This window comes from Lagenorhynchus albirostris, chromosome 15 (assembly GCF_949774975.1).
Source record: "Lagenorhynchus albirostris chromosome 15, mLagAlb1.1, whole genome shotgun sequence".
In the NCBI taxonomy this organism is placed as follows: domain Eukaryota; kingdom Metazoa; phylum Chordata; class Mammalia; order Artiodactyla; family Delphinidae; genus Lagenorhynchus; species Lagenorhynchus albirostris.
In genome coordinates this window covers 79,933,276-79,958,998 of record NC_083109.1, presented here as the reverse complement: position 1 = coordinate 79,958,998, position 25,723 = coordinate 79,933,276, and the positions used below count along the sequence as shown (strand labels likewise).

Genomic DNA, 25,723 nt, shown 5'->3' with positions numbered 1-25,723 from the left:
TTTCTCCCATTTTCTTGTCTTTTGAAGAGCAGAAGTTTTCATTTTAATAAAGTCCAGTTTATTAATTTTTCCTTCTATTGGTTCTTGCTTTTTATGTTCTAAGAAATCCTTGCCTAGTCCAAAGTCATAAATTCTTTTCTCCTTTGTGTGTGGGTTTTGTGTGTGTGTGTGTGTGTGTGTGTGTGTGTGTGTGTGTGTGAGAAGTTACATAGTTTTATCTTTTACCTTTAGGCCTATGATACATTTTGGGTTAATTTTTATGTATGATATGAGATAAGGGTTGAGTTTCCTTGAAAATTGATGGATGGTATATGTTTGAGTCTTTTTTTCTGGACCCTCTATTTATTTCACTGATCTGTTTGTGTATCCTTATGTTAATATCGTACTATCTTGATTCTTGTAGCTTTATAATCAGTCTTGAAATCAGGTAATACAAGTCCTTTTTCTTTGGTCTTCTTTTTCAAAATCATTTTGGCTAATTGAGTTTCTATGTAAATCTTAGACTCGTCTCATCAGTTTTTACGAACAAGCCTGCCAGGATTTTGATCTGGATTCCACTTTATCTATAGATCAATTTGCGGAAAATTGACAACACTATTGAGTCTTCCAGTCCAAGCATTGTATATTTCTTTATGTCTTTAATTTCCCTCAGCAGTATTTTGTAGTTTTCAATATACAGGCCTGGCCCATAGTATTCAGTTTATCCCTAAATAGGTCATGTTTTTGGATGCTGTAGTAAGTGGTATTTTTTTTTTGGTAATTTTTTCCCAATTCTTTGATGCTTTTATATAGAAGTGTGATTTTTTTTTTTTTTTTTTTTTTTTTTTTTTGTGGTACGCGGGCCTCTCACTGTTGTGGCCTCTCCCATTGTGGAGCACAGGCTCCGGACGCACAGGCTCAGCGGCCATGGCTCACGGGCCCAGCCACCCCACGGCACGTGGGATCCTCCCGGACTGGGGCACGAACCCGCGTCCCCTGCATCGGCAGGCAAACTCTCAACCACTGCGCCACCAGGGAAGCCCGTGATGAATTTTTATATAGTAATATTATATTTGTGACCTTTTAAAACTTACTTCTTAGTTCTGGAAGTTTTTTTGGAGATTCCCTAGACCATTCTATCTTGAATGTCCCTTGTGCCCTTGAAGAGATTATGCACTTTACAATTGTTGGATGGAATGTTCTGTAAATTTCAGGTCAACTTGGTTGATAGTGTTACTCAAGTTTTTTATGTCCATATTGATTTCCAATCTGTAATATCATGTATCTCTTTTTCCTTTTCTTTTTCTTTTTTTTCCACACTGGCCAGGACCTCCAGTACAATGTTGAATAGAAGTAGAAAAAGCAAACATCCTTGTGTTGGTCCCAACCTTAGGGAAATCATTCGCTCTTTCAACATTGAATAAGATGTGAGCTGTAGTGGGTTTTTGTAGACACCCTTAAAAGTTTGAGAAAAGTCCCTTTTAGTCCTAATTTGCTGAGAGTTTTTGTCACAAATGGGTATTGAATTTTGTCAGATTTTTTTCTGCCTCAATTGAGCTAATCATATGATTTTTCTCTTTTATTCTCTTAATATGGTGAACTAGTTTACTTTTCTACTGTTAAACCAACTTTGCCTTCCTAGGATAAGGCTTACTTGGTTATGATGTATTTTTAGAATTTGCTGGATTTAATTTCCTGATATTTTACTAAGGATTTCTGTATTTAAGTTCATTAGGAATATAGCACTGTAGTTTTTTGCCTGTTTTTTTTTTTTCCTTTTAATGTTTTTATGAGTTTTGGTATCAAGGTAGTAGTGCTGGTCTTATCAAATGAGTCAAGTGCTGAAAGAGTTTATGTAAGATTGCCATTACTTCTTCCTAAGACATCTCTAGTTCACCAGTGAAGCCATCCAGGCCTGGGATTTTCTTTGTTGCAAGGTGTTTGTTTGTTTGTTCTTCCATCGCTTCCACACCCCCTCTCCCCATTGTGAACCACAACTCTGTTCTCTGTGTCTCTGAGTCTCTTTCTGTTTTGTAATAACTTCATTTGTGTTATATTTTAGATTCCACACATAAGTGATATCATATGGTATTTGTCTCTCTCTTTCTGACTTCATTTAGTGTGATAATCTCTAGGTCCATTCATGTTGCTGCAAATGGCATTATTTCATTCTTTTGTACGGTTAAGTAGTATTCCATTGTATATATGTACCACATCTTCTTTATCTATTCCTCTGTTGAGGGACATTTAGGTTGTTACCATGTCTTGGCTATTGTGAATAGTGCTGCTATGAACATAGGGGTACATGTATCTTTTTGACTTATAGCAAGGATTTTAATTATAAATTTTACTTTTTTAACAGATAGAGGTCTATTAAGATGTTTTATTTCTTCTTGAGTCAGTTTCGGTAATTTTTCAAGGAATGATCCACTTCATGTAAATTTATTAGCATAACGTTGTTGATGATATTTCATTACCTTTTAAATATCTGGGCTTCCCTGGTGGCGCAGTGGTTGAGAATCTGCCTGCCGATGCAGGGGACACGGGTTCGAGCCCTGGTCTGGGAAGATCCCACATGCCATGGAGCAACTAGGCCCGTGAGCCACAACTACTGAGCCTGCGCATCTGGAGCCTGTGCTCCGCAACAAGAGAGGCTGCAACAGTGAGAGGCCCGCGCGCCGCGATGAAGAGTGGCCCCCACTTGCCGCAACTAGAGAAAGCCCTCGCACAGAAACGAAGACCCAACACAGACAAAAAATAAATAAATTAATTAAATATCTGTAGGATGGGTAGTCATGTCCCTTTTTTCATTCCTGATCTTGGAATTTGTGAATTCTTTTTTTCTTTCTTTCTTTCTTTCTTTTTTTTTTTTTCTTTTCTTCATCAGTCTGGCTAGAGCTTTCTGGAGTTTCTTAAAGTGGAGGCTTAGGTCACTGATTTATTTCACTGTGGCCAGGGAATGTGCTTGGTATGATTTCTGTTCTTTTAAGTCTATTGAGACTTGTTTTATGGTCCAGTATATTTCTATCTTGGTGAGTGTCCCATGTGCACTTGAAGGGAATGTGTTTTTCTGTAGTTTGCTGAGTGGAGTGTTCTATAAATGTCAATTAGGTCAAGTTGGTCAACAGTGTTGTTCAAGTCTTTTGTATCCATTACTGATTTTATATTTAGTTGTACTATTAATTAGCAAGCACAGCATTTTGAAATCTTTATTATTGTGGATTTTTCTTTTTCTTGTTTCACTTATATTAGTTTTTAATTCATGGTTTTGAAGCTTTGTTTTGTAGTACATTTACTTTTAGGATTGTTATATCTTCTCAATGATTTGATACTTTCAAGTTTATACACTGATTTTATTTTTGTTAAGATTCCTTGTACTAAAGTTTGCTTTGTTTCATTTTGATATAGGCCCTGCAGCTTTCTTTTGATCAGTGTTTTCATGTTATATCATTTTCTATCCTTTTACTATTAACCTATCTTTTTGTTTTATTTAAGTTGTATTTCTTGTAAACAGCTCTGTCGTGTTTTTTTTAATCCAGTCTGACAATCTGCCTTTTAAGTGGAATGTTAGATATTTTATGTTTCATGTAATTATGGATAAAGAGAGGCCTAAGTCTACCATCTTACTATTCGCTTTCTTCTTGTCTTACCTATTTTTTTGTTGTGTCTTTCTTGCTTTATTTTGATTATTTTTTGTGATCTTATTTTATCTCCTCAATTGTCTTATTAGCTATAGCTCTTTGTTTTATTTTCTTAGTGGTTACTTTAAGGTTTACATTAAGTGTCTTTAATTTATCACACTATACTTTCAAATAATATTATACCACTTCACATACAACGTAAGAATCTTACAGTACACTTTCACTCTCTCCTTCCTGTGCTTTGTGTATTGTTATTTATTTTACTTCTCCATATGTTATAACCCTACAATACATTGTACTGTTTTTGCTTTTAAATGGTCAATTATCTTTTAAAGAAATTAAAAATGAGAAAAGTAGTACTTTATTTTTACCCATATATTTACCATTTCCAGTGTTGTTTATTCCTTTGTGTAGATGCAGGTTTCTGTCTGCAATCACTTTCTTTTGGTATGTAGCATTTCCTTTAACATATCTTAATAGTGTAGGTTCACTGGCAATGAATTCTGCCAGCTCTTGTTCATTTGAAACACACAAACAAAATATCTATCTCACCTTCATTTTTTTAATTAATTTTTTTAAATTTATTTATTTATTTAATTTTTGGCTGCGTTGGGTCTTCGTTGCTGCAAGTGGGCTTTCTCTAGTTGCGGTGAGCGGGGGCTACTCTTCGTTGCAGTGTATGGGCTTCTCATTGCAGTGGCTTCTCTTGTTGCAGAGCATGGGCCCTAGGCACACGGCTTTCAGTAGTTGTGGCTCATGGGCTCTAGAGTGCAGGCTCAGTAGTTGTGACGCACGGGCTTATTTGCTCCGCAGCATGTGGGGTCTTCCAGGACCAGGGCTCAAACCCATGTCCCCTACATTGGCAGGCGGATTCTTAACCACTGCACCACCAGCGAAGCCCTCACCCTCATTTTTGAAAGATATTTTTTGTTGGGTATAAAACTATATATTGGCAGTTTTTGTTTCAGTTTTTCTCTCTCTGGACTGACTGACATCATTTCTGACAGTCGGTCTTCATCACCCTTATCTTTCTTCCCCTAAGAGTCTTCTTTTCTCTGGCTTTTTCTTTTTTTTTTTTTGGCTGCATTGGGTCTTCACTGCCACGTGCAGGCTTTCTCTAGTTGTGGTGAGCAGGGGCTACTCTTTGTTGTGGTGTGTGGGCTTCTCATTGTGGTGGCTTCTCTTGTTGCAGAGCATGGGCTCTAGGAGTGCAGGCTTCAGCAGTTGCAGCATGCGGGCTCAGTAGTTGTGGCATGCGGGCCCTAGAGCATGTGGGCTGAGTAGTTGTGGTGCGTGGGCCCTAGAAGCACGCAGGCTCAGTATTTGAGGCGCGTGGGCTCTAGGGCATGCGGGCTTCAGTAGTTGTGGCGCACGGGCTCAGTAGTTGTGGTTCGCAGCCTCTAGAGCGCTGGCTCGGTAGTTGTGGCACATGGGCTTAGTTGCTCCACAACGTGTGGGATCTTCCTGGACCAGGGCTCAAACCTGTGTCCCCTGCCTTGGCAGACGGATTCTTAACCATTGCACCACCAGTGAAGTCCCTTTTTTCTGGCTTTTAAGATTTTCTTTTTATCCCTCTTTTCAACAATTTGATTGTGTTTATTGGTGTTCTTTGCATTTATTCTGCTTGGATTTTGTTGAGTTTCTTGGATTTGGGGGTTTATAGCTTTCACCAAATTTGGAAATTTTGCCACTTCTTTCCAATACATCCCTTGCCCCTTTCTGGGACATGTATGTTAGATTGCTTGATACTGTTTTACAGGCTGCTGAGGTTTAAGTAACTTTTTTTTTTTTCAGTCTCTTCTCTGTGCTTCTATTTCGGCAGTTTCTGTGACTGTCTTTGAGTTAGTTCTCTGATCTTCTCGATTTTGCAGTGTCTAATGTGCTTTTAAGTCAATCTAGGGAATTTTTTTCATTTCAGATACTGCATTTTAAGCTCTAGAATTCCATCTGGGTCTTTATAGCTTCTGTTTCTCTCCTTATTGTGTTCATGTTTTTCTTTAAATCCTTGAGCATGCTTATAATTGTTTTAGTCTTTGTCAGCTACTCCCATTATGTCTTGTAATTTCTGGTTCTGTGTTTATTAACTGATGCTTTTTTCCCTTATTCTCCTGATTCTTTGCATGTCTAGTAATTTTTGATTGGATGTTGGACATTGTAGTTAACTGGATTTTGTTGTCTTTCTTAAGAGCGATGAAGTATTTGGGGCAGGCAGTTAAATTACTTGCAGATCAACTCAATTATTCTGAGACATGTTTTTAAGCTTTTGGGGACAGGTCGAGACTAGCCTTTACTTTAGGATTAGCTTAGCCCTCCACTCTGGTGTGGCCCCCTGATGTCTTCTACTGAATGTCCTGCCTGTTCAACAAGCCTCTCTTCTCTGGCTGGTTGCAACTTGAAAGCCTCCCAACACTGCGAACTCTAGGAGTTGTTTACTTAGACCTTCCTTGTAGTTCTTTGCACAGCCTTGTGGAGTTTCACCCTGCGTGTATGTATGTACCTTATCTTTTAGCAACAGATTTTATATGACTCCTCTGCAGATTTCTCTAGCTCTTTCTCTGCATATCTCCCTCCTTTCCAGGGCTCTGCCCTATAAATTCCAGGTAACTAAATCTCCTGATCTTTTGATCTCTATCTTCTCAATCCAAGAAGACCATCATCCTCTGCTTGAGTTCCCCCTTCCCTGTGCTGCAGTCCAGAAAGTGTTTCCTGGCAGAAAGTCAGGGTGATCATAGGGCTCACCTTACTTGTTTCCCTCTTTCGGGGATCACCATTCCTGCTCTGCTGGTTGTATAACATCTGTAAATGGCTCTTTGTTTCGCTTAGATTGCCTAGTATTCTAGTTGTTTATGGCCAGAGGGCAGCTCCAGTGCCAGTTAATCTGTCATGGCCAGGAGTAGAAATCTCCCAAGTTTTGTTAATGTTGTTCTTGATTTTAATGGCTGTCATAAATGGCTGGAAAAGATAACTCACAAAGATACAGAGATCCAAACCAAAGCGGTGCATTATTAGCTAACTTTACAAAAGTATGATTCATATTTTTGAAGCCTGTATACCAGTTATAAGAAAGTATTAGTTGAAATTCAGCTAGTAAATTTTTATTTATCATGGTATATCAATTTTTCTTGCTAACTAGTCAGAAGATACTGTATTTTTTATATATTAACAAATGGGTTTGAAACTCCTTTTGGCAAATATTTCATCAGGTTTGCGTCGGTTGATAATAGGTAACATCTGTTGGGTGTTAACTCCGTGCCTGGTGGTAGATCGCATATTATCATAGTTAATCCTTACAACAACCTAATGATATTGGCACAATTATTATGCCCAATTTATAGATGAAGAAAGTAAGATACAGAGATATTAAGTAGCTTGTCAAAGGTTGCACAACCAGTAAGTGGCAGAGCTGGGATTCAGTCGCATATAGTCTGGCCCGCACTCTAAACAATGACCCTCCACTCCCTCTTGCCTGATATGAGACATTGAGACATTTTTGTAGACAATGTTATCTTTGCCCATAAGTTTATATGATGATGGGAACATTTCCAAATATCCACTTTTAGAGTGCTGTCACTGTAGATGAGTTTCATTCAAGTAGTTTTTTTTTCCCACTAAGTATTAAAACATCACATTTACTTCAAAGACATAGATGATGTGTTTATATTTTTTACATGTCTGCCAGGCAGCATATTACTGATAGCCATCTGTCATCACAGAACAGGGCAGCTAATTTAGAACACTTAGCTTTTTAAAAGAAAAATTGTATAACTCATCTTTAAGCTTAAAACTCTTAAATACTTTGCAACTAGAAAACCAACAAACATTTTCGTGGTTCAGACTACTGCAGTTTTCTTCTCACGCCACAGTGGCTCATTTTGCAAGAGTCCTATTATCTGGTGGCTTTTCCCATCAGGAGTAGAATTGAGTCCAAACTCAATCCCTCAGCTCACTGTAGACACTGTATTTTCATGAGACTGACCTGCTACCTACTGTGCAACAGGACGCCTCTGACATTGTGTTTTCAGCTCTAGAATTCAGTTCGATTCTTCTTTATATCATCTCTTTCTCTCCTTAATTGTGTTCATATTTTTCTTTAAATCCTTGAGCACAGGCCTCCCACTCTGACCACTTGTCCTTGGCCGCTTTCCCTTCCCTTCATCATACCTCACTGGCTTCTCTCTATGCCTTGTATGTGCCCATCCTGGCACCCAGCTGTGGACCTTTGCACTGCCATTCCCTCTGCCAAGAGTCTTCATGTTCTCTCCTCTTCGACATCCAGATCTCAATCCCAGGGTCACCTCCTCAGAGGCCCTCCCTGTCCTTCTGTCTCCAGGACCCATTCCCCATTCTCCACACCCTGTCTCCTCTCTTCTTCATGCTTGGCAGTACTGAGAGCATTCTGATTTGTTTGGTTTTACTGTTCGTCCGTCTCCCTCACTTCAGTGGAATGTCAAGTCTCTGAGAACAAGGATTTTCTCTTGTTCGCCACCGTGTCCCCCCAGCACCTAGAACAGTCCTGACATCATAGAATGTGTACGTGGGCAGCGGCAGTTGGACTGAAGTATTTTTGTGGCTGTGCCTGACCCTTCCCTGCTTCTTGCTCCCCTGCATGATGTTTCTTCCACAGGGATCGACTGCCCCACAGTCTCTACGGGTCTAAACACTGACTCTTCTTTTTAGAAAAAAAAAAAAATCTCCTTTTCCCAGTTTCTCTATGTGGGAATGGTCTTCCATGTGGCCCTTCTTGCTTTGTCTTAGTTATTTGTGAACATGGTTTATCTCTGTGAAGTTGGGCCCAGCTGACTCTGCTGAATGTCCATCCCAGTGAATCAGTGCCTTGCGCAGGGCAGACAGATGCTTAGGACCTACTTGTTATATTGGTACTCGAAGAGAGTATAATTTCGTCGGCTGCCGGCTCAGAAGGCAGAAATCTTAATTAGACTTTTGCATACCTGTTTGCCTGGCCGACTTCTCTCCTCCCCCTGTCCCTGGGTGAGATGCCAGCTCCTGACTCGCTGCAGAGCCCCCTCCCCCCACCCCCACCCCCGACCTCTGGCTGTGATGGCTGGAATCAATGAGATGACGTTCCATGTACTTAGGGGAAAGTGCTGAATAAATGCAGGTGACTTGTTTGTTATAATTATGTTCTTTGAGTCCTGTGTTGCATAGTGAGCTGCGGAACACCTCAGAGCGTTTTAGGAATGAACTATGAAGTGACTGTAGAACACTTGGCAAGTTTGTCACATTGGGTGCATGGCACTGGCAGTAAGGCATGTTGAATTGGAGGCGGCAGGGAAGATGGGCTGCAGGTTTCCGTGTGATGCTGTTCCCCGAATGGGTGTGTGCTCTTGCCTCCCCCAGACAATTCCCTAATTGAGCTGCTGAGATCAGAGGCTTGTGACGTTAAGAATAAGACCTAACAATACTTGTGTGGGGTTTAAATGGCATTGGGAATCATTAATGAGACAAAAAGCTATGATTTCCCCTAGATTAACATGCAGGCTGGGGTTTGGCATGCCGAAATTCACTGTTTTGGTCTCTAGCCCAAACATGCTAGAGTCATTATATTGTCATGTGGTAATTAACTGTTCCTTTAATACAAGTAATAAATATTAAGCCTGAGAGGTACTTTAGCAATGCCTTTTACATAATCCAAAACGATATTCAAATGCTGTAGGCGTTGAGTCATTCAACTGTACTGTAGTAAAGTTTGAAGTTTAATACATAGAGATTTTTGAACATTCAGTTCATTCTTTATTCTATGACCAGTTCTGCTACTTAGGCATTAACCTTTAATCATGTTCAATTAAATATATATGCCGTGATGAATAATTACAAGATTGCCAGAATTTTCATTTGCAATATAATGCTTTGAAAATTTGTCTAAAGGTCCTAGTTACCATTCACTTGATAATGTGCGTATTATTTTTACATGTTACTGAATTCCTTGCTGAATCTAACGAGGGAAACTATTTTTTTATTCGAAGCAGACACAGTGGGTCCTGGCCTCTTAAAAGGAATGGACTGGAAAAGTTGTCAAGAGAAATTTGGGGGATGGAGGGCAGCATACTAGCTTAGCTCTTTAAAATATAATTTGTACTGGCAGTTGTGCTGGGAAACCTACAGCGATGAACATTCATAGAATTCTATAGAAGCACAGTGGCTCTCCTTCTCCTCAGTTCTTCCCTGACCCCTGTTTCAAGTTAAAGCTGTCGTTCTACGTGGACGGGGCCACGGGCAATACTCTCTTTTATCTCCTTCACGTCATTTGCCCAGCATAAGGCCATGTGGGGAGTGGGAAGAGGAGTGGGGGTGGGAAGGTGTCCAGGGAAGATACTGAAATTAAAAAAAAAAAAAAAAAAGCTGCACCTGGAATGTTCTGAGGATGTCCATTCTGTAGCGCTATTACCGCTCCTACTTACAGGGAACCGTCTCCCCGAAATAGCTTTTGAAATCTGATTTAATATAAATATTTCAATGCTGATAAAAATAATAATGAGAGGCCACAAATGAGAAGGCAATGAGGTAGTCATAAACTGTATATACGCACAGAATCAGTGCCCGGCTGCCGGGGTTTCGCGTGATGGGCGGTGCTAAAGGCTGTGCTGGACGTGCCGCGGGGCCTGCCTTTTGTAAACCCCTCCCAAGACGCTGGCTCCTCAAAGCGCTCCTGGCTCCTGGTGGCCCCGCCGACTGAGGCGTGGTAGACGGAGCCCTCGTCTCCAGGAACCAAGGGTGGTCTGAAAAATGAACTGCTCTGGTATTTGAAAATTCAGTGCGCGCCTGGATATATACCCTTGTTGATCCACTGGGCTCTGTGTTTAGCATTCCTCAACCGGAGACTAAATCTTCGCAGCCGTCTCACAAGTGACGCTGGCGTCCATACCAGAAATACCTTCCGTAATCTCTTCTAAGCCCAGCAGACTCGGGGATGCTTCTACTCCGACGGGGCCCCAGAGTCCCAGAGGAAGTGCCCCACTGGGGCCCGGCAGGTGGATTATAAGTGCAGCAGAAATAAAAATAAAGACCCAGCTGATGCCAGAAGAACATTGAATGTCTCTCCATTTTGTGCTGAATGAATGGTAAAGGCAAAGTCCGCGCCTGTACCCCGAATTCCACATCTGCAGTGTCCGATTTTAGGTCCAAATCTGTTGCAGGAAAGGGGACCCCTTCCATGGCCCGAGAGTGGGCTCTTGTCTAACACTCGGAAATGAATCGTCCGAGGAGACACAGGTGCTGGCAAAGCAAGAGACTTTATTGGGAAGGGGCGCCCGGGCGGAGAGCAGCAGGGACAGGGAACCCCGGAGCACTGCTCTGCCACGTGGCTCCCAGTCTCGGGTTTTATGGTGATGGGGTGAGTTCCCGGGTTGTCTCTGGCCAGTCACTCTGACTCAGGGTCCTTCCTGGTAGCACATCTGTCGCTCAGCCAAGATGGATTCCGGCAAGGATTCTGGGAGGCTGGTGGGACTTAAGGACTGGCGTCTCCTCTCTCCTTTTGACCTTGCCCGAATTCTTCCGGTTGGTGGTAGCTTGTTAGTTCCGCATTCCTTACCAGGACCTCCTGTTGTAAGAGAACTCATGCGAGTGGCTACTGTTGTGCCTGGCCAGGGTGGGCGGTTTCGGTCAGTGGTTCCCCTCACAAATCCAGTTTTTCTGTAAGTGAATCTGATGGTGGAGAGCACATTGAATTGGCTGCAGGACCTCTCATGACTGGCCAGGTGCCCTTCTCCTGCTGTTTGTACTATAAGCAGCAGTGTGGTGGCCTCCTGGCTGGCTGGCCTGCTGGCGCAGGACGGGTCACAGCTGGGTCACCAGCTGTGCCTCTGAGGAAAGACAGAACCACCGAGAGCAGAAACCCGGGGTTCTCCCATCTTTAGATCACTAGCTGGTAAGCCCTGACTCTTTCCTGAGCATGCTTCATCAGTAAAGGGGGGCCGTGACAGAAAGGGGAGCCCGCCCCCTCAGGGGACCTTCCTCTTTGGAAGGACAGTCACTGGATCTCACAGACTTGGGTTTGAGGTCTCTCTGCCCAGCTAACCAGCCGGTAACCTGGGCCCATCACCCCGCCTCAATGAGCTTTAGTTCCCTCTTCTGTGAAAGGAACATGATCTGTGTGTCACATCTCTCTCCCAGGAGTGTCCTGGGGCTCAAATGAGAAAATGTCCGTAAAAGTGTTCTGTGATGGCCAGACGCTCTCCAGGTATCAGGTGTTATTTCCAACTTCTTAAGAATTATTGGAAACTTGAGGCCTTCGGCACCTTCCCACTCACTGCTTCCTCCGCGTGGGCGCTAGGTGATAGGTGATTTTCCCGGGCTCCTCCCCTTGCCGCCGCGTGTATCTTTCTTCCTATCAGATGAGGGAATGGAAAATCCTTTAAGTGTCACATTAGGCCAGGGAAGTGGGCAAATCCCAGGGAGCCCGTGGCCATTCCCACCCCGTTTTCATGTACTGGGTCGGTCTGCGTGCACATCCCTTAGCAGCCGCAGAGAAGCACCCAGTCCATCCAGCCGCGGGGCCTTGGGGAGCTGACTCCCTGGGAGCTGGGTGACCTACTCCAAGCCTCCTCGAGGCCAGGAAGGTGGCTCGAATGTGTCCAGAGGGGGGTGACGTGTGTTTCCCTCTCGTGCAGATCCTGTTCCGGCTCTGGACCTCGGGCAGCAGCTCCAGCTCAAAGTGCAGCGCCTACACGACATTGAAACAGAGAACCAGAAGCTTAGGGAAACTCTCGAAGAATACAACAAGGAATTTGCTGAAGTGAAAAATCAAGGTTGGTGGACAATGTATTCATTCCTTGCTTTTTCTTTCTTTTTCTTTTCTTCTCTTTTTCCTTTTCTTTCTTTCTTCTTTTCTTTCTTTCTTTTTTAATTGCCTTCCCCATACTGTGGGAACTAGCTCTGATTGTCACCTTCATCATAAAGTCCGGGTGGGGCAAGAATCAGAGTCATGAAAGAGAGATCATAATAATGCTTAGCAATTGAGAAGGAAAACTTTACCTCTGCAAAACGACTGCGTATGATTGTATTGCCCTCCCTCCGGACGGATCAGGATTCTGTTAAAGTTCTTCCTGAATCATCGTGTGATAGGATCTGCCTTTTCAAAGATGGATGCGTTGCCTGCGGGTGACACCTGTCAGAGAGCCAGCTTGTGATCAAAGGGTCACAGCCAGTAAGTCCTTTAATAACTGAGGCCATACAGTAAGGCTTTAGGCGCAGCCTCCACGTCCCCACGCGTAAGCCCCGTGGCGTCCTGGTCACTGTCACCTATTCGTGACGAAGTTAACGAAGGAAAAGAAAACAGCTTTCTGGCAACAAGGAAAGAGGGCAAAGGTCGCCTGGCTTTTCCTGTCAGGGAAGAACAAAGAAATCTCTCCCACACCTAAAATCCAGACGTGTCCCAGTCGGGAACCTCGTGGCTTCCTCGTCTTGAGGAAAATCACTGCCCCATGTGACAGCCGCTCTAGGTTTCTCAGCCAAGTCCAAGTAGAAGTGGGCCTGTTTGGTTTTGTTGGGGGTGTGGGTGAGGAAGGTGACAGAAAAGAGAGCAAACGGCTTGGGGGACTTCTGAGGGCTGGAGAAAGAATTACCTGATGACGATTTTTTTTTTTTTTTTTGCTGTGCTGGGTCTTCGTTGTTGTGCACGGGCTCTATGGCACGTGGGCTTCAGTAGTTGTGGCGCCCAGGCTTAGTTGCCCCGAGGTATGTGGGATCTTCCAAGACCAGGGATCGAACCCGTGTTGCCTGTGTTGGCAGGTGGATTCTTAACTACTGTGCCACCAGGGAAGTCCCTGATGACGATTGTTAAAAGCATCCTTGGGGCTTCCCTGGGGGCGCAGTGGTTGGGAGTCCGCCTGCCGATGCAGGGGACACGGGTTCATGCCCTGGTCCGGGAAGATCCCACATGCCGTGGAGCAGCTGGGCCCATGAGCCAGGGCCGCTGAGCCTGCGCGTCCGGAGCCTGTGCTCCGCAACGGGAGAGGCCACAGCAGTGAGAGGGCCGCGTACCGCAAAAAAAAAAAAAGAAAAAGAAAAGCATCCTTGGGTTTTGAGACCTTTGGACACCGGCTGGCAAGGAGGGGTCGTGCGCAGAAAGGACCCGGGAGGAGGCAGGAAGGTCCAGGCCTGGGCAGTGAGGACGGCAGGCCCGAGGGCCCCTTCCTCGGGGATGCCACTCGTTCTGGCCCACAGGGAGCTGTGAGCCTGTGGGACACAAGGAACAGTTTGGTCCAGCTGGGGAGCGAGGTGAGGACTTAGGAGCTTGGGGTCCAGTGAGAGAAATGCTCCCTTCCCCCTGCAGGACTTGGCTCTGGTCAGAATCACCCAGCGCCCGGGGGAAAGAGAACCTGTGGATTCTGGTTCTGCACGTTTCCTTCCAGTGGCCTCCGGCATCTTGTGTTGGCAGCTCCACCGCTTGGGTCTCCTTCAGCTTGATTTGGTTTTGTTGTAGGGCGCGTTCGCCCTCCCCCCTCTGTTCTGTCAGTGCCCCGGGGCCAGTTGCCCAGTGCAGGGTCATTGCCTCCCCAAAGGCCTCACCTGATGGACATTTCTAAATGAAATGCAGAGCCGAAGGGACTTCCCTGGCTGTCCAGTGGTTAGGACTGGACTTGGCGCTTTCACTGTAGGGGCACGGGTTCGATCCCTGGTTGGGGAACAAAGATCCCACAAGCCACGTGGCGTGGCCAAAAAAAAAGAAAAAAAAGGGAGAGAGAGAGAAAGAAATACAGAGTCCAAGACTCAGGAACAAAGGCTCCAAAGGCCAGCAGACCGGGCCAGGGTCCCTTGGTTGCCACCACTTCGCTGTGTAACCTGGAGCAAGTGGTCTCACATTGTTGAAGCCTCGTTTTCTTGTGTGTGTGGGGGGGGAAGAATTCTCGTACTAACCCTGCAGGGCTGTTGTAGGATCAGATGAGATGCGCTGTTCCCAACACTCAGCAAATACCAGCTGCTCTTACCTCAGCGCTGTGGCTTTTTCCGGAAGTCGCCCCCCGTCCTTCTCTTTGTTTCTTGGCGTCTTTACCGATTTCCCGCTGCCAGGAACATGCGCTTTCCTCTCTTCTCTCCCCAGTATAAAAATGATTTGAATTTGGAAGGGGTCGAGGTGCACATCACTTGTTTTAGTCGTCACAGCTGTAGTGTGGATGGATCAAGTGTTAGAGCAGGACAGGAGTTTCTTTATCACGTGCTGTAACTCTCCCCCACTCCATGTAAAGGTGAGTGAACGGGGCTCAGGCACAGCCCGTGGGAGCAGAGGTCTTTGGTGTCCTCTCCTCCACGCCGCTCTCCCTTCTCCCCTGCTCACACGGAGGGGACGCAGCTGGGACACGCCCAGGCCAATGTCCTGGACCCGGGCCCAGGTGCCAGAGGAGGGACCGAGGCTCCAGGACAAATCCGCCCCTGGCTCACTGAGCAGCCCACCTGGGCTGCATGTGACCCTACTTTGATCATGAGCTGGCTCTCTGACAGGTGTCACCCGCAGGCAACGCATCTGTCGTTGAAGGCAGATCCCCACCAGACAGAGTGGGAGCCCCAGGCTAGTGCCCCAAACTCCCCTGGAAGGAACATAGATGGGTCACACTGAGAAACCCATTGGGTTGAGCACCAGGGCCCAGGGCCTGCCCAGATGTTTCCAACCCATTGCTCAAGGCAGAAATGCTGCGTGTTTACAGCCGCACTGACCGTCGACTAAAAAGAATGTGCAGATGTTTCCAGAGGTGACCTGTCGTGTCCGCTTTGGACGTGTTCCGCTCCCGACGTGTTCCGCTCCCTCCCAGCCTGGGCCCCGTCACTCCGTGTTAACCATTGTGCTCACAGAGCGTTTCTTCCAGGCCCCAAACACCCAGCCCGAGAGGCAGGAAGCCCCCTGTTCGTCTCTCAAATGCCCTGCCAAGGTCATTGGTCTTAATTCCCTCTCTCCTCCTCTGAGGAGAACCCTCTGGTTCCACTGGATGAAAAAGGCCAGTTTCTTATCTTAACGAAAGAGGCCCTAGCTTTTATGCACCAAGCCACGTGGGTACAAATGCCCGGCTGCCTGGCTCCCGCTTGGCCCGGCGTGTCCGTGCAGCTCAGGGAGCAGAAGCCGACGTGAGTTACAGCCCGAAGGAACAAGGGCCGCCAGTCCAAGCACTTACATGGGCAGAGACCTGGCAGGCGACATTGTCGCGTGGGCCTGGAGCCCCGTTGTCACAGCCCCGTCGAGGCCTCACCCTGCTCAGCCCAGCCTCATGCCTCAGCCACTTTCCGAGCACCCACTGTGTCAGGTGCTGGGACGACCAAGAAACTCAGCCTTGCCTCCCACGAGACGGACCCCCGCCCAGGCAGGTGCGGTCCCCCAAGAGCTCCACCAGCCTTGGAGCCGGGGCCTCGGTGCTCTGCCTGGGGCTGGCTGGCCCGCCCAGGGGGGTGGGGGTGAATGGGGCAGGAGCAGGTGGAGTGGTCCCACCCTAGAGCCACTTACGAGTCTGAGTTAGGACCCTGCCCTGTTCGTTGCATCTGCTCTTGTGTTCCTATTTTGGGTCACTGAAGCAACTGCTGTAAACACGCACTTGGTGGTGGGGGAACCTGGGCTTTCCAGGGGCGGCCCTGACCCCCAAGGGACCCTGCGTCCTGAGCACCGGGCCCTGCAGGGCTTCGTCACACAGCACTGCTTCCCACGCCTCTGGCACTCCCCCTCCCTCCGCTGAGGCTCCCTGGGCCCCGTCATCGGTTCTGCACACGCAGCCTGGGTCTGCCAGACTCTGGCCCCGGTGGAGGGTGCTCTCAGCACCCAGGCTCTGGGGCTGGTCCCTTCCAGCCGAGGAGACAGGTGCCCCATCCACTTAGTGCACCGTGTGTCTCATCACTTGGGAAACAGCAAAGCTGCAGCCCATGGCCAGGGCGGTCAGTAGGCTTCTTCCAAAATGTACGCACAATTATGAACCCTTTTCTTTGTAAGAAAGTACTTAAACCCACACTAGAACGTTATTAATCTCCCCTCAGTAGAGGACTAATTGAAGACTCGTCAATAGGATGATACTGTATTTTACCGTTGATTTCCCCCCTCTTTTTCTTAAGTTGTATTAGAGAGACATAGTTCTTCTTCCCAGCAAAATCCATTGACCCTCCTCAACCTAAATGTTTAAAGTTCAATTTAACATTTGGGGAGTAAAAGGTCTCCGAAGGGACTTGTAACCATTGATTTTGTGTCAGAGTTGAAGAGCTAAAGTTTAAAACACACCAATCCTCCTAGGTTATGAAAGCCTAGTATATATAGCCACATGGAACCATGCTTCTCTTACTGGAGTATTTTTTTCCCCCTTCTGCAGAGGTAACGATAAAAGCACTTAAAGAGAAAATCCGAGAATATGAACAGACTCTGAAGAACCAAGCCGAGACCATAGCTCTCGAAAAGGAACAAAAGTTACAAAATGATTTTGCAGAAAAGGAGAGGTGAGCACGTGTTGGGATCTGCACGCACTGGCGTGCTGACGTGACGTTTTACTTGTACACTTCACATCACAAGACAGCTTTTTTTAAATGGACCTGTGAAATAAGCCCAGGTTGGAAACCAAAATCCTAGGGGCTCTAAGGCACAATTTTGTTTGAAAAACAAAGGTGTCCCTTGTTCTGTAATTTGTGAGATTGTGAGATGACCTTGAGTGAAATGTACCAGTCTTTCCCTTTGGTGGGTGGTGTCAGGTGTGTCAAAGGGCGTGTCTGTCGGGGCCACATGGTGCCGGGGCTTGAGCACAAAACGTGTGTGGTTGGCACATAGGGGTGGTACCCGAGGTAGGATGAGAGGGGTGGGACCGTCCCCTGCTGTGTGTCTTCTCTGGGAACCCAGAGCGATGCTGAGCTCCTGATACCTTAAGTGAATTTTGATATTTAACATCTCTCTCTGTCTCTCTCTCTCTCTCTCTCTGTCTCTCTCTCTCTCTCTCTCACTCACACACACACACACACACAATCTTTTTTTTTTTATTTTTTTTGTCTCTTGCCTCTTTCATTACCTCACAGTGCTCCATACACCAAGGAGTTAGTATCAGCAAGATATCTTAACGCACCATCCAAGGGCTGTGAGTGTTAGGTTTCCACGGGCCTGCTTCCCCCAAAACTTTGCCACAAATAATGAGTTGCTTTTTCACTAGTGTGATGACTTAATGAAAGTTAGATTTCTTATAAAAACCATAGGAGTGTCGAACTTACCAATTCAAACTGCGTTAAGTCAGGTCTCTCAGAACTCTGGTGAAGCTAAGGTTTAAAAATCTAAGCCTGTCATGAAGAAACGTGAGTCCATTAACGAGAGGCACTAAAAGTCTGGTTACAAGTGAAGAGGCAGGCCCCGTGGTGGGGTTTTGTGGGTGTTTCCCGTGGACTTGGAATGCAGCTGCTCGGACTTCTATGAGGCAGGCTCCGTGGAGATCTCGGGCATCACCAAGGCCTCTCTGGGCCACCGTTAAACTGGCTTCATTTAGAAAAGAAGAAGAATGCCCGCTACACTCATTGCCGGGCCCTCTCGAGATGTTGTCTCAGCAAGTGCCCAGGATAGACCTGCGGAGCAGACCATCTCATTTTACAGATTAGGCACCTGCCCACACTCTCCCAGCGAGGTACCCAGAGGTGGGGGCAGAGCCTGACCCACCGCTATGGCCCTGGCCTCCCTTTGCGCTCAGACTTGGCCTCCCAAAGCCCTCACTGCAGGACCAAAGCCAGTCCCTCGGGGCCAAGCCCAGATCTACAGGGGATGTCGCATCTACGCTGCTGGGAGAGCAGGGCTGGGTACAGCCCCTGGGAAGAAAGTGAGCCCCACAGAGTCGGGGTTCTGTGACCCAGCAGATGTGGGTTCTTGACCCAGCAGACGTGGAACTGGCACTAAATATGTCTCCTAGGAAAGCACTCTGTGCCCAAAGAGATTTCTCACCATATTACTGATGAGGGAGGGGAGGGGGGAATGCAAGCCATTGAAATGCCTTGCCAACAGGAAATGGGTGCGTAAAAGTGTCCACCCCTAACGGGAACATTATACAGCCATTATAAAATAATAGTTTTGTTGAATTTGCAGTTATACCAGAAATGTATCCAGCATAATGCGAAGTGAAAAATGCGTGATACTGAATTATAGACAGCGTGATGACATCTGCAGAGAGCAAACTTATGCGTTACAAAAGTAGGGAAGTAAATTTCTATAGGACTTTAATATTATTAAGTTGATTTTTCAAACTAGGTAAAAGGATTGATTATATTAAAAGATGCAAATAACTGACCACTGGGGGTGGGGGATGAAGCTAGATCTTTATCTCATTCTTTACACCAAAAAATTGAAACAGATTAGGATTTAAGTATTAATAATTAAATCATGTACATATTGGAAGAAAACGTGCACATTTACTTTGTTTTTAATAATTTTGGAATCGAGAGATCTTTCTAAACATAAAAGAAAAGCTATATAAATACAGCTGCCTAAAATTTCACACAGACTTTTGAAAACAAGTAACAGTGGACAACATTTTTAAACCATCAAAAATCTGGGAAGAAATATTTGCACCACATAAGAAAAAGGGCTAATTTTCTTTATAAACAAAGAACTCTTACAAATTAATAAGAAAAAAACCCAGCGCTGCAAAAAATGGGTAAAGGAGTTGAGCAGACAGTTCATACAAAGAGAAATTCTCAGCTTTACTCCAGAGTAAAACTAAGTTTAATTTTATCCAGTGTTGGCACAGCAGAACACTCTCGAATGCTGTTGGCAAGAGTTTAAACTGGTGAGGCTTTTTGTTGGAAAGTTTCTCAATATCTCTCAAAACAACAAAAACAGTTGCACATACCCTTTCACCAGTGTAGTTCCTCTGTTAGAATTTTATCCAACAGATTCATTGTCAGAATTATGCACCAGTACCTATGATGATCACTGTGGAATTGTTCAGTAGAAAGGGGTGGTAAACCATCTAAATGTCCATAGAGGCTTGGTTAAGTCAGTTGTTTAATAAGAATGAGGACGAACTATATATGCTGGGTAGAACGTTTCCACAGTACGGAGATAAGTGAAAAAGCTAGCTGCAGGATACCATGTGTGCTCTGATCCCTTTAGTATTAAAAGAAAGGGGTGGGGAGTGTTTATTACACCATAATATATCACATCTGAGTTTATATTATGCTACAGTATGTTACATATTACATTGTATTTCTATACGTATAGAAAAATTCTAGGACTTCCCTGGTGGCGCAGTGGTTAAGAATCCACCTGCCAATGCAGGGAACACGGGTTCGAGCCCTGATCCAGGAAGATCCCACATGCCGCGGAGCAACTAAGCCCGTGCGCCACAACTACTGAGCCTGCGCTCTAGAGCCCGCGAGCCACAGCCACTGAGCCCACGAGCCACAGCTACTGAAGCCCACGCACCTGGAGCCTGTGCTCCGCAACAAAAGAAGCCACTGCAGTGAGAAGCCTGAACACCGCAACAAAGAGCTCTCCACAGCTAGAGAAAGCCCGCACGCCCCAACAAAGACCCAACACAGCCAAAAATAAAATAAATAAATAAATTTATTTTAAAAAAAGAAAAAAAATGAGGAAGCCCTTTATTGTATTAAAAAAAAAAAAAAGTAAAGAAAAATTCTAGAGAGCTACAAAAGAACTTTGAGGAGTGCCGGTGGAGCCCAAGGGAAAGGACATTTTACCTTGCATGCTCTTATGGTATTTGTGGTGGTGGTTTTTTTTTTTTTTTTTTTAACGCAGAGCATTTATTAGTTTTATAATTGAAATATGTGCAAGCGCAAGCAGTGCTTTTCCACAGATTTCCATAAATTTGGGTGCCTTTTTTAACTGTGCCATTTCTACTTTTCCGTATTCCCAGGTTTCTTCTTTATGAGAGCATGTGTTATATTCATATGATGTAAAAATAATAAACTTATTTTTAGAGATTTTTCTGCCGATGAGGAGGAAGGAATGCTATTTATTGACCAGGGAATTCATTTGGAGATCATGGGAAATATAAATACGTGGAATGTGGCTGCAAACATTCCGCATGTCCCCATTAGGTATTAGAGTTGCATTTGCATTCCATTCCAACAGAAACGGAACAGCTGTCGAATCTCTTCAGTACATCCTTTATTCCAGCAAATTCCTTCATTGTGTCAGCAGAATGTAAATGTATCGTTCTTCCTGGGCTAACTTCAGGAAACAATGAGTGCGTGATGATGGTTTTTCTTCCTTTTTTTTTTTTTTTTAATATCTGGCATTTCAAGAACAAGCTACATTTAGGATAACCTTCCAGATCAGTTGCCTCACGTCAAGTCCCACGGGAAATACACCTCCCCTCGTGTGATGTGCGGGTACAAAGTCTGGGTGTTAAAGAGCAAGGCGTCAGGGCTCCTGGCATTGCGAGTTGTAACCGGCCGCGAGCCTCTCACCAGCCGTGCGAAGACGGCTCATCGCCATAGCTCCAGAACACACAAGATGTGTGCGTTGCTAAACAAGATGACCAATCTGGCTTCTTCCTCTTCCTTTTCAGAAAACTGCAGGAGACCCAGATGTCCACCACCTCAAAGCTGGAAGAAGCCGAACATAAAGTCCAGACTCTGCAAACAGGTGTGCTATTCTGCCTGCCGGTCAAGCTGCTACAGGCCGGGCTGACCTAGGGCAGGTTTGCGCCACCTCCCAGTCCCTCCAGGTCCCCTCTGACACCTGTCACCGCCGCCGCCGTGGTGAGCCTGGAGGAGGGAGGGAGCCTTCGCCCCAGCGTGCCTCAGACCCCCTCCTCCACAGCTCCCCACCTCGACTGCATGAGTCACCCGCACTGAGCCGTGGAGGTGGGAGGCTCTGAATCCCATTTGCATCACTGCCACAAGCCATCCTTTCTTCCTGCTCTTTTTCCAACAAACAAGTCTAAATCACCAAACTGTCAAGGGCTGACATCTCATTTGGAGCAATAATGAGGGCAAAAAAACCCCTTATTTCTACCCTGTGAAGTTAAGGAGAACAGTAATAGCAGACCTTTAAAACTTTAGATGCCAAAAAAGGTTATGCTTGAGTTTTTATCGCTTCTTTGAACTTCTTCCTGCCTTTTTTCTTTTTGTTCTGAAAGAGAAATGGCGCTATATATTTAATTTAAATGTGGGGGAAAAAAATCAGAAGACATCAGAGTCCACGTTTTAAAAAAACACAAGTGACAGAGTGGGAGAAACTAATCATAACAAATTCACAGTCAAATAATATCCAAAGAATGTAAAGCTCACCTACAAATCAAAAAAAAATAGATAAACCGTCCAGGAGAACAATGGGCTAAGGATGAAAACAGGCAGTTTGCGGAAGACGTACACGCGGCCAATACACATATGAAAAAATGTTAATTTTGAACAGGCAGGGAAATGCTAATTAAATCAGTAAAAGATTGTTTTGCCTGTCAGACTGTCGAATTTTTTTTTTAATTGATAATTTACAATGTTGGTGGAAGTACAGGAAAATAGTCACACTCTTAGTATTGACGTGGATGTAAATCGACTCTTGGGAGGCCAGCCGAGTGAGGTTTATCTGAAGTTGAAACATCCATGCTCTTTACCCAGCACCTTCCTTTCTAGGCGTCCTGACTCCCCGGGCACGTGGCAAGCCCTGTACAAGAGCTAAGTTGTTACTGTCATTGCCAATGTCCCAGCATGGAGAGATTTCCATATGCCTGCTAAGGGCAAAGGGCAAATCTCGGAAGATTTTGGTATCATCCTATTTATGAAGGGGGAGGGGTGTGAAATATATATATACACACACACGTACACTTAAATATGTATGCAGTTAGGTATGGAAATATTTTTTAAATAGTGAAGTTTATTTAAAAGCAAGAAACTTACACAATAAACTAGTAACGGTGGTTATCTCAGAAGAGGCGCATGGGATGAGGTGAGGTGGCAGTGGAAGGGGATTTTTCTGTTCCATGCTGTGTATACTTTTGCAATCTTTGCCTCCTTTGAAATGAGAATGTATTACATGTATACTTTTTCTTTCTGACTTAACGTGAACAATTAGTATATTATGGTTTTATGTCCTCTGCCTTTCAGCGCTGGAAAAAACTCGAACAGAATTATTTGACCTGAAAACCAAATATGATGAAGAAATTACCGCCAAGTAAGTCTCTGCCTGGCTCCCTCCATTGGCATTTGGTCAGGTGTCACCCGATTTTGCTAATCCATGAAAGATTTCCCTGCTTCACCCTCCTGTTTATTGACTTGGCAAAGCGGTATGGGGTTTCGAAGATGTTCGGCCTCTGGGCTGCTGTAAGGAACAGGGTGTCGTTCCCATGACTTGCTTGCATCAGTTTAAAACCCAAGATGTGACAGTAAGCTCTATCGGGTGCTCTCAGAACAAGCCTTCCAACTGAAACTTCTTTCCTTAATTATTGTGGAGCCTGGCCACCACCGTGCCTTTGTCTAAGAAAGTTTGAAGAAGAAGAGTCAGTGTAGAGAAGATGTGATACTTGGGACACTTTGCGGAGCTTGGTCTGCGCCAGTAGCATCACCTCTTACCTGTGCCTTCACTCCCACACAGGTGTATTTGTTCAAATCCCACCTTATGGTGCTGGGCGTCCGAGTGCGGACACACCCAGAGGGGCATGTATCTTTGGGCAGGTGTATCACACAAGGGTCTTGTGGGGAGGAAATCAGTGATGCACTGCGGGTATGCTGTGGCTAGCCTACCCTCCACGCAGAACACCAGGAAGCAAGAAATAATGTTGACGTAAATCAAGAAAGATGAAGGAGCAACAGATCATCCCCTGACAATACCAGGCTAGAGTCCGAACAACTTTTTCCTGTCCCACCTCCCCCAGAAACCCATGCGTCCCCAACGCCCACCCCACCCCAGCCCTGACAGCTGTGTCTCCAGTGAGAAGCATCTCCTGCTGTGCTCACACCGGGCCTCAGTGGGCGCTGGCGAGTGGGGAGGTGGCTCTGAACAGTGTCGCCCTCCTCCCCGGCGCCTGCTCCGTGTGGGGCTCTGGTACTCTGCACCCCTCAGTCCCCTCACCTTTGCCCTTGGCCTTTGAGGTCGCTGCTGGGCCAGCTGCTCTCAGGGCACGTTGAGGGGGCAGTAGGGCGGCCCTTGACCTTTGCTCTGGGTTGTTTAGCAGCTCGAGATCTTGAGAGCCCAGCTACCCAGGTCTGGTGGTCAGAACCAATTTTGATCATGAGCAGAGATCTTCTGCGCAAAGACTAAAACATCCTGGTCCGTCTTGGCGACTCCGGCTGACTTGTTGGCATGTCTAATCCCGGGGGGCCCCGCCAGATCACTGTCCCGTCTCGGTGTGCTGAAATGAGACTTCAGGTGGTACAGAAAGAGCCGGTTCTAAGGTCCCGTGACCGTTAACATTGCGCTTTGAAAACTGGTGGTTCTGGTATTAACGCTTCCGACCCTGGGCATCACTGTCAGTGGGCCGGCAGGCGCGCATCTCCGCCCTCCCCTCTGAGCCCACAGCCTGAGGGTTCCTCACCTCCCAAGACGTACCCTCCGAGGCACCACGCCAGCTGCTGTCACCCTGGGGTTCCTCGGTGTCCGTGTGCGGGTTCCCTCTTCTGCCCGCGTGTCATCCTTGTTTTTCTACTATTTCCGCCTGGACTTTATTCTACTATGTAGGTTGTTTTTCTCAGTAAATTCGATTTTTTTAAATTATAATGTTTTAGTCTGATACATAGCTCTAGCCTTAAGTTTATAGCATTTCTTTTCTAAAAGACTTTGATCTGAAGTTGCTGTGCTAGTTCCCTGATTCATTCACTCTTATCCACCTCATCTTACTTGCTGACAAAATTCATGATGACTTTGGGGGTGATAAATTGGATTATTTCATTAGTTTCTGTTAATTTATTTTTGTTAAACCACATCTCTTTCTAAAAGGCATAGATACATCTTGCATATCTACAGTCAACCAAAGTTGGCTTTATTATACACTTAAAAAAAACTTCTGTGAACCCAACCTCTAAGCCCGTCTAAGCCCATGGTTTTCAAACTGGGTCACAATCGCCAAGTCACTTTAGCGAGTGGCGACTGGCTAGTTGGGTAATAAATAGAATATAAAACAAAATAATGGAATAGAATAGAAAATGTCATGGCTCGTGGCACACAGTAAAGTTAGGCATTGTTTTGTGACACTTTTAGCTCGTGTGTAAATCTGAAAGTACAGCGTTATTGAGCCACAGCATAAAATGCAGTTCTTCCCGTGCATCTCAGTCAAAAACCATTTCGAAAGCCGCTGCTCAGAGACTGTCACCAGAGCTCAACTTCCAGAAGCCAGTGTCTCCCGCCGTGTTCCCTGCGTGCACGGGGGGGGGGGGGGGGGGGCGGGGGGGTGTGTACCTACTGCCTGGTGACACCAAGCATCTGCAGAAACTATTGGGAGTTGACAGCCAGGAATGCCACCTGTCATATGATGGCTAAGTACTGGGCCCTGGCTGAGAGCCACAACTTCTTCCTTCCTTCTTGGCCTTCTAAAAGGCCACACAGAAAATTTGTGTCCATGTAACTGGTTTGCCTTAGGGCTTGAGGCAGCAATGGCACCGAGAAAAGCCGTCTAGGAAGGACTTAACCTTCCCCAGCTCACAGCTGTAGGTCTTCTCTAGGGAGGGCACGTGGCGGCCAGGAGTGCCTGGGAGACAGAGAGAGGGAGGAGGGGACATCTTGTCCCTGTGCCCACCCTCTCCCTGCCTCACTGTGCTCTGGGCCAGGGTGATGCTTGGGGATGATTCCCGTCTCTCAGCCAGCAAAGAGCTCAGTCACCTGCTCCCAGGTCATCCTGCTTCCTGGGAGGGGTCAGAGGTGCCTGGAGATGTCGGGCTGATTTTCAGTCTTCAGTCTTGTCCTAAGTTACCATCTATATAGATGCAGGGACCCTGGGCTGTTTCTAAGCCGCCAGCTCTGTCATCTGACAGGTAAGATCATTAAATCTCGGGTCACCTGCGTCAGCAGGGCTACCCAGGGGAGCACCAGAGGCCGGGCCTCCTGCCCCCAGACCTCTCCTTGAACTCTGAGCCCGCCAGCCTTTGACGAGAAGCGGTAGTGGTGGACGGGGCTCAGGGAGAAATGTCTCTAGACTGTTTCCCGTCACATCAGTGTATCTTGAGTCCAGAAAGCTTCTTTTCCCTCCAAATCCAGATGAGTG

General features: G+C 45.9%; 1 protein-coding gene across 6 annotated transcripts in view; it reads left to right on the top strand.

Annotated features, from left to right (window-relative positions):
- Positions 1-25,723, top strand: part of CUX1 (cut like homeobox 1) — a 375,241-nt gene that overhangs the window by 218,008 nt on the left and 131,510 nt on the right. For all 6 annotated transcript variants that reach the window (XM_060125030.1, XM_060125029.1, XM_060125028.1 and 3 more), the window contains exons 5-8: positions 12,248-12,385; positions 16,916-17,039; positions 21,098-21,174; positions 22,635-22,701. In XM_060125030.1, coding sequence (XP_059981013.1) covers positions 12,248-12,385; positions 16,916-17,039; positions 21,098-21,174; positions 22,635-22,701 — 406 coding nt within the window. The remainder of the gene's footprint in view (positions 1-12,247; positions 12,386-16,915; positions 17,040-21,097; positions 21,175-22,634; positions 22,702-25,723) is intronic.